The 9,350-nt window shown below is 36.9% G+C and overlaps 1 protein-coding gene across 1 annotated transcript in view; it reads right to left on the bottom strand.

Moving 5' to 3' along the window:
* Positions 1 to 4,250: 4,250 nt before the first annotated feature.
* LOC132095502 (anion exchange protein 3) overlaps positions 4,251 to 9,350 on the bottom strand; it is a 131,103-nt gene continuing 126,003 nt past the window's right edge. The window contains exons 18-23 of the mRNA XM_059500557.1: positions 8,260 to 8,349; positions 7,889 to 8,055; positions 7,545 to 7,798; positions 5,872 to 6,041; positions 5,197 to 5,370; positions 4,251 to 5,095 (exon numbers count right to left, since the gene is read on the bottom strand). Coding sequence (XP_059356540.1) covers positions 5,018 to 5,095; positions 5,197 to 5,370; positions 5,872 to 6,041; positions 7,545 to 7,798; positions 7,889 to 8,055; positions 8,260 to 8,349 — 933 coding nt within the window. The 3' untranslated portion in view covers positions 4,251 to 5,017. The remainder of the gene's footprint in view (positions 5,096 to 5,196; positions 5,371 to 5,871; positions 6,042 to 7,544; positions 7,799 to 7,888; positions 8,056 to 8,259; positions 8,350 to 9,350) is intronic.

Raw genomic sequence — 9,350 nt, 5'->3', positions numbered from 1 at the left:
CAGCATCGGGTGGGTGGTCTGGACGATCAGGGTGGCACCATCCACCAAAACACGACTCATTCAGACGCTCATTTTGCTGTTGCACCATTCATACTACTTCTTTTTCATCCTTGAAACCACACACAGGAAACGGCAGTCTAGAAGTGCTGTTTATTCTCTCACATAAGCAAGTTCCCACAAAGTGTTTTCTTTTTCATCTCATACAACCCTAAAAATAAGAGAGGTACCAATGTCTTTGAGCTCCTCACAACTGTGTCCATCAAAAATGGAGAACTTCTGGACTTCCACACCAGGTGAAAGTCTACCTGACAGTTGGTTATTTAAGTGCACAACCAGTCTATAAACATGTAAACTGTCACTATAGTTGTAGAGACAATAATGGACAAGAAATCTGTCTCAATCCATGTACATTCACTGTCAATCTGTGGCTCATGAAAGAATTCAGTGTTAAAAAAAAATTGTGCTTAAGTTTTAGCTTTGCAACCATACTCCTCCTGAAACCCAAAGACTCGTGGTTTCCAGCACGCTGCCGGTGGGTCATGGGAATAATGCCGCCGGATCACAGGTCGGCATCGTTTACGGATGGAACTATGACGGTATCTGATCATCTTCGAACCTCTGACTTTTGTTCTTGATTAATGAAATCATTCTTGGAAAATGCTTTCACTTTCGTCCGTCTTTCGGTGTTTCGTCCAAGAATTTCACCTTTAGCGGCGCAATACGAATGCCCCCGGCCGTCCCTCGTAATTATGGCCCCGGGTTCCAGAAACCCACAAAATAGAACCAGAGTCCTATTCCATTATTCCTAGCTGTGGTATTCAGCGGCGACGGATGGCCTGCTTTGAACACTTTTTTTTCCCCAAAGTAAACGCTCCGGGCCCCGAGGTGACCGAACACCCAGCTAAGGGTATCTGAGGTTGCGGCAGACCGACAGCCCACTCCAAGACCACTAGAAGCTTTTAACTGCAGCAACTTAAAAAAAAAGACAACCACTCCTAACCTGCAGAGAAATTCCATTCCAGACATATTGGTTGCTAATAAATAAAAGCAGACAAAATTGGTTAAAATAAAAATATAGAATACAGCTAAAAGCATCAATTATGAGGTGGAGCGATGAGAAATTTGATTGACATTTGAAGAACTGCGCTACAACCACCTTCTGATCACTAGACTTGATTTTCAGCTTCTTAACAATTGAACTGATAGTCACAGATTTTTATTTTTTAATACAAACACTCCATTGAATGGCTTTTATCCAGCATGCTCTAAAAATTATCAGAGCCAAAAATGGAGAAAACTGGAATAAACTTGTAAGAACAGCAGCAAACTTGGTGATCACTAGGTTTTAGCCCAAAACTGCGCAGGTAGCTTCAAGACATGCCATAAGTGCCATAAGATTTTTACCATAGTTTAGTGTTTCTGTTCTTTCATTTTTTGAGCTTATAGTAACAAGTTTTGTTTTGGTACTCCCAAATGTTGAAAATTTTACAAGAAAATTAAGAATGTTAGAAAGGCTGACTTAAGGAATCACAAGGCCAAATGGTTCAACTTCAAGCTAAATTGTTAAAATGTTACAAGCAAATACTTTGACCAGTAGGTTGTACTGTCACCAAATTTTGGGTGAACTATCTCATGTAACTTGATCTGAAGATCATCTAAGAAATGACTGGATAAAATTTGTAAGAGGAGCAGCACAGTTTAATAAAAATCCAAGATGGCAATCAATCAACTAGGTGCAAAAGAGTCTGACAAGCTCAAAATTGTTTTAAGGCTTCCAAAGACAGAAAAAATAAAAAAAATAAAAAATAATATGAAATCCAACAAATACAATAAGGTGCATCCAGAACTTCACTGCTTGGGCTCTCAAATGTGACACTGCTACAAAGTTGGGCTTGTATGTTTACAATCCATGAATCAAACCAGTTATGTAAAAAGTGCAATAGACAGATCTGTGCAACTTAGCATTTAGTAGTAATTCATAGTAGAAGATGAAAATTGACAAACTCAAAATCCAAAAACCTGAAAAGAAGTCTCTGTATCCTTTCTGTTGCTCGGATTGTATTTACTCAAAGCAAGCCTGTAGAAATCGAGTGATGGCAGTTTGAACAGCAATGGTAGTGCAATAAACTTCAGACCATCCATAAAGCAACAAATATATACAGTATAAGAAACGAATAACCCCAAAGCAGATAACAGCTCTAAAAGTACCAGAGGAGCTCCATTTCAACCCAACAGGGAAGATAAAATCACAGAATCTCCCTTGAATATCTCTATATTATCTTTTCTCAAGCATGATTCACAATGAGAATAAATGGAAGAGGAAATGCTTCAAAATTGCTCCACATTTTCCATCAGTTCTTTTCAAGACCAAATTTAAAATGAATCCTACTTACTTCATCAATGAGAATTTCTGGCTTTGGTGCACATTATTCAAAGCATTTATTTCCGACATAAAATTGGTAAGAACTCACTCTGCCTCGGAGTTATTTTTTTTTTTTTTCTCCTGACATCATTAAGCCCATTTAAATTTTAGCCCCATCCCTTCATCACTTGTCAACATTTTGGCATATAAAACTCACTTTTCACAATCCAATTAAACGTTAAATAAATTCAAGTATGACCCTTCATTTTGTCTAATTAAAAATTCTGTTTCATCAGATATATGTCAAACCCAAATGCCATTTTTCAATGAACTCCAACGAATCTCCTGAGCTATACAAAAAGAGCCACTTCTAAGCAATAACGTTTGCCTTTGGGAAGTTAACATTTGTTGCTGAAGCTAAGATCTGTTGCTGCCAAAGGCTTCAAACACTGGGAATCTAATTCTAAAGCATTACAGCCAGCTTGTTCTTATCCAATTTCATCTCTCAGTTCATCTCTACAGCCCAATTGATAAATGCTGAGGGGAAAAAATTAAAAACCAATGTTCTACCCTTTTGGCGTGCGTACAGAGCTATCCGATGACTCAACTAAGGTTACATGGTAAAACACATCTGATGTGTGGCTTCACATGAAGTGCTTCAAAGACCTGCCATTCACAACCACAGATCTCCACTTACCACTCTTAGGCTCGAGAGCAGCACTTAGGCTTGTGCTTTCCAAGAAACTAAACAACTATTCAGAGTAGCACAGCACTGCATGACAGATATTTCTTTATTGCACAATTTCCTCTTGTTTTCATACTAAAAAGTGGGGAAACGAGGAGCAAAAAGAAACACGTACGGAATATATGTTTGTGATGGAATGATCTAGTCTAACATGACTAGGCCAAGGAGTCTGTATTACGCATAAACAAATTCAATACACCCATGGATGGCACAATATTTACAGTCCAAAGGGCAGCTTTCTCTAAAGGCAATTGTCCAAACTCTAAGCATGAGTTTTAATGGAACAATTTGTCCTGTTTTCATGTCCATATGAGGCTGTTTTGTTCGCCAAAGGATAGAGATGAAGATGTTAAAGGTGAAGTATGTAAATTCTTTTTTTCTCCAAATGGAATTGCAAACAGGTTACCTGAAAGTTCCTTCACATCTCCTATTGCTCGGTCAAACTGCTAGTCCCGCCCCAAACTCAACTCATTGGCTGATCGTGTCGGGTTGATTAGGATGCTCAAACAAACAGAGCAATGTTTTTAATGTTGCTGCATATGAAGGTTTGGAATAAAGATTTTTTAATATAGAAAATACACACATCACCATTAAAGGTTTTGAAATGCAAGGGACACTTGGATTTGTTGGCTTAGCGAAGATTTTAAAAGGTCATGTGCTAACTTTTAAAATAGCAAAAGTTTGTCGCTACTCTCCATGAACCAGACTAACAATTTGGCAGCATGTTTTATCAAAGCCAAAGTCTCTCGCTCACTGGCAGTTTGACAGCCTTTGGAAATAGCATTGTTTTTTCTATTTTCAATATTCTATGGCTTTAACCTTTTTCAGTTGAACTGTTCCCGAATACACTGCAGTATAACAGCATAAGGAATGGAATTAGTTCATTGAAAAGGGTCATGTTGAAAACGCGCACACAAACGCACTAATATTTATAACAGCAACAAATTTAGCCATTAAAACCTATATAAATTATAAATGCTAAATTTACAGCAAGAAAAGCTGAGCTGCTTAAAAAAAAAAGAAAAAAAAAAGAATCAATCATTTCCCACTTCTGATGGAAATAAAAGGAAGAAAAAAAAATCAATTCAAATCAAATACACTTTTACTGTGAATCTGTTTGGAAGGCTAAACAATGTTTTTGTTTTTTTCCTTTTAAAGGTGCTGTAAGCAATGTTAGCCATTTTGCTAACCCCCAGAAGGCAAAGAATTCAAAATGACTGACAGTCTGAGAGTGACAACTGTCAGGAAGCAGGGACGTTTTCTGCATGCTATTTCATAAAATAAAAAATAAAATAAATTATTTAAAAAAAAAATCACTTATAGCACCTCTAAATGCATTGTAACTACTGCATACATCAATCAAAGTAGTATCACTACTGCATAAAGTACATCTAAAGGGACTGCACTACTGTTTTCAAGCACAGCAAAGGGACCGACCACTCTAAGGGCACTGAGAGGTCGTGCTACTGTAATATTCAAACTCTGTGGTCAATGCCTACAGTAAAGTACAAGGCAACTAAGATCTACAGGCAGTAGTAGGTCTGGACTGCATGGGTGCGGTGCATTGGGATGGGGTGAATAGGAGGTGTAAGAACCAACCTAATGGATTAGTCTCACCATCATTGCACTTTGGGAGGTCTAAGGTGCATGGGTTGTATCTAATCTTATATTCAAAGGTCACCGGGCAGCAGCAGACAAAAATGTAGGCCACATTTTGAAGAAAAAGGAAAATAGTATCCAAAACATGATCTGTGATTCTTTTTAGAACGGAGGTTTAGAAAATTTCAAAGTACACGTGAAACAATTCTGAAAGAGGGTAGTGCATCAGAGTTCTTCCCATTCTGTACATCTTTCCCATCGTCCAGAGACCTGCATTCAATTGGTCAGTGAAGAGGAGGTGTGCCGTGTGACTAGACAAGCATGTGGATCTCATTGTACTCATCCCGTCCATCTTCATCAAAATTGGGCGAATCCTCATCAGCATCCAACTGCAAGAACAAAAACAACATTTAAAATGAAATCAACACCAGGTGAGTTTTCTCAGCTGACTACTTGTGTTCGGACAAACATGAATACAACATGAACTCACTGCTGCAAGCTCTCTCTCCTCAAAGATCCTGGTCAGGATAAGTCTACGCAAAGGTACGGTCATGATTAAGATGAAGGGAAAGGCCAGAGAGGCTACAGTTGACTTCACCACCCACAGCAGGGTGATACACAGCAACTGAATGATGGTGAACATGTTCATACGCCATGTCTTCACCTGTATGTGAAACAAGTCATGCCTAGAATTATGACAAGGTCTCTATAGTGAAAAGCTTCTGTTTTGCCCTTTTTTTAAATGTAATATGTATTATTTTTGTATACTGTCAGGCACAACTTTGCTTATTTCAAAAGTCTCTTACAAATGGTGCAAATACTTCTTATTTGTTTGATTTCTTTGTTTCAATACTTTGTTGATGTCAATCCTAGATTTCCAATGTAGTCTCAGACTTTTGAACAATACACAGTGTTCAAATTTGTCAAATATGGTTAGTAGTTTTCATTTTTAGGGTTGTGTTAAAAAGTGCGAAATGAAATGGTGATTTGTGCGCCACCTTGTGGGTGCTTCGAAAGCTTTCAAACAGAATCCAGATGTCAATTTAGTACAAACTTGTAGCATCTACCGTGTGGAAATCAAACACAAACACATATAATAAGCTGTCAGCTCTGCGTTTGTAAACAACATCACTACTACCTCAAAGTCTCAGGAAAAAGTGCTTACCTTGGTAACAAAGATGTGGTCAGGATGATGTTTAGCAGGGGTGACCATGAGTGTGATTCGCTCATAAAGCTGGATACCAGTAAGAGACGTGATGCCCATGTACAGAAATATCCCAAACAGCACAGCCAGAGGAATATGACGCAGCACATCTGTCATCACTATAGACAACCCTGCACAGAGGTGATGGGATTGACAGAATCAGGAACGTTTTTTCTACCTAATTTAATTGAATAGTATTCTCTGAAAAATATTTAATGTCAACTAGGAAACTAGAGTGGTCTGAAATATAAAACAGATGTTGTTAATACAGCAATAAGCCACTCAAACCATGCATTAAAGTAAGTTTACCATGGTAACATGAGGTTGAGTATGAAAACCCCATCTTAATGGGATAGTTCACCCAAAAATATTAATTCTGTCTTTTACTCACCCTCGAGTTGTTCCGAAACCGTTAAACAGAAGAATTATATTCCACTGGCTTCCAAAGTATGAAAAAAAAAATACTATGGAAGTCAATGGGGACCAGAAACTGTTTGGTTATCCACATTGGTAAAAAGAACATATTATGTGTTATGCAGCAGAAAAGAACTCAAACAGGGTTTGAACAACTTGAGGGTGAGTTAATAATAACAGAAAATTATTTTTTAGGTGAACTATCCCTTTAACCATAGTGAAATCATGGTATGCCAACAGTAATATGATAAAGAACATAATTAATCAATAAATATACAAGCTCTGACTTTTCCCTTTTGGCTGCTTTGACATTATATAAAAACAAATCAAATGGCAGCAACCTTAACAGCTAAAGAATATTAATTACTTCTGTTTCTTTAGCTCAGTGGTAGAGCATTGCATTACTGGCACAAAAGGTCATGGGTTCAATTCCCAGGGAACAAAACATACTGGTAAAAAAAAAAATTATAGCCTGAATGCACTGTAAGTAGCTTTGGATAAAAGTGTCTGCTAAATGCAAAAAAAAAAAAAAAAAAAACACACTTCTAAGCTCATTGCCATTTGATGTCATTTCATCACAGCTGATGCTACCCAAGTAATGTGATGAAATATTATATTGTAATCAAACTCAAACATGAAACCTCTTTGCTGTTACAAACATTGGTATTATAACAATCTTGTGATTATAGTGATACTGACTAAAAGTTAATGCAGCACACACTGGTTTGAGGTCAGTAAGATTATTATTATTTTTAAAGAAATTAATAATTTGGCAAGGATTAATTTGATTAAAAAGGACAGTAAAGAGTTTACAATATATATATATATATATATATATATATATATATATACACACATTTCAAACAAATGCTGTTCTTTTGAACTTATTTATCAAACAATCCTGAATTAAAAAAGAGCCACAAATCAGCATTTTACAATGATTTTTGAAGGATCATATCACACTGAAGACTGGAGTAATGATGCTGAAAATTCAACTTTGCATCACAGGAATAAATAACATTTTTAAATCTATTAAAATGGGAAACACTTTTTTTAAACTATAATAGTCGTTTTACATAAGAGGCTTCTTTCAAAACCATTTAAAAAATCTTACAGATGAGTTTATATAGAATGTGTAGTCACAGGTGAATTAACACAGTTCACCCAGTTCATTTTCTGCCAATATCTGTTTTACGCAATTGTGTTTTAGTGTTTCTTACCCACTAGGATAGCCACACACATCCCTGTCACCCTCTGCTCTTTAACTTCTTGGATCGTGGGCTTCTCTCCAGGGGCAGTGGCTTTGCTCATGACTGTCAGTGCATTCACGTGAGTCACCGAGCGCACAGTGGCGGCAGTCAGCCAGGGCAGACCGAAGAGTGGGCAGATAGCTCCTAAAATCACTATCAGAAGCAGGTCCAGATGAAAGCCAGAACCCTTGACCAAACGCCGCTCCTTCTTGCTCACTATCAAGCTGCAGACAGGATGAAGCCACAAAAGCATTGGAATTGTACTGCATTTCCATCTGAGCTTAGACAGAACGTCTCTTGAACGATTTACTCACGTGGTGATTTGAGTCTCCATGAATATGAGGATAAAAACCAGCAGGGCCGGGATCACTGAGGCCCCCATCATCCAAATAGGGAAAGGCTGTTTATCTCCAAAGGGGCTGATAAACCAGCTCCGTTTGTCCGGAGATGTGACCGAGAAACCAGAGGGGACGTTCAGCTTCTGCAACCACAAAAAACACAAAGCGCTCGTAACACAAGGATTCATTGGTTACAGTGCTCTGCCAAACCAACCACACTGTAATACAGACTCTGAAGAAACCTGGCTCCGATTACAGGCCAGTGCTTAATAAGTAGAGTACGCTGGGAGAGGAGTTTCTCTGTGGTAGTGTACATACTGCACATGACAGTTTAACAATGCGGTTACCTGTGTGTATGTCTCAGGAATGGTGCAGTCCACCAGCACGGAGATGAGTATAGAGATAGGTATCCCGAAGTCACCAATGATTCGTCTGGCCTTTGATGATAACAGATGATACACACACAAACAGAGGATGCCAAACTTTTTAGTCAAAATCAGTAATTTTTGAGAAAAAAAAAAAAAAAAAAAAAAAAACTATAAAAGATAGGTAGAGAAATGTTGATTAAATAAGATTAAAATTAAATAAAAATAAAATTATTACAAACAATTATATGGCGATTTGTATATATTTGTACGATCACTATTAATATGGTCAATATATTAAATATATTATTTTAACTAATTAATCCCAATTAATTGCACCTAACATATATAACATATATATTTTCTCATTAAATCTCCAAACTGCTGTACAAACAACATAAAGTTGGTATATATATATTTTTTTATTTATTTAACGGTAACTTTTTTAGTACGTTAAAGGGGTTAACATTTAGTATGTTAAGTACTGTATTTGACATCAAATGGCAATGAGCTTAGAAGTGTGCTTTTTTTTGCATTTAGTAGACACTTTTATCCAAAACTTACCGTATTTTCTGCACTACAAGGCGCACTTAAACTGTCGTTTTTTTTTTTAATTAAAGGCTTTTAAGTGCGCCTTTCAATCAGTTTCTGTGCATAAAATACATAAATGTATAAATATAAAATATGTAACTAAATATAGCATTTAAATAATAAAATTTGTGCCATTGTATTTTAACATTTAATATGCTTAACCTGTTACAGAGCATTAAAGTACACTTAAATAAAGCTATATACAATAGTCAATATTGGAAGTGGATCCAAAAAGTTCATCAAAGTTGTCCTAAGACAAGAACGAATTTTGGTTTTAGGTTTTACTAGTGTAATAGCTTTGTGAGAGAAAGATGTAATTCACAGGCAATCTTGACATGGAGTTGGGAAGGGAAAAAAAGAAAATGATGACAAAGTGGTTTGCTTCTCTTGATTATTTTGCTTTATATACATTTATTTATTTTAATGACTATGGGCCCTATAATACACCCGGTGCAATGCGACGCAAGGCACAGCGCAAGTGT

This window comes from Carassius carassius, chromosome 19 (genome assembly GCF_963082965.1).
Source record: "Carassius carassius chromosome 19, fCarCar2.1, whole genome shotgun sequence".
Taxonomy (NCBI): Eukaryota; Metazoa; Chordata; class Actinopteri; order Cypriniformes; family Cyprinidae; genus Carassius; species Carassius carassius.
This window is presented reverse-complemented; position numbering and strand designations above follow the sequence as displayed.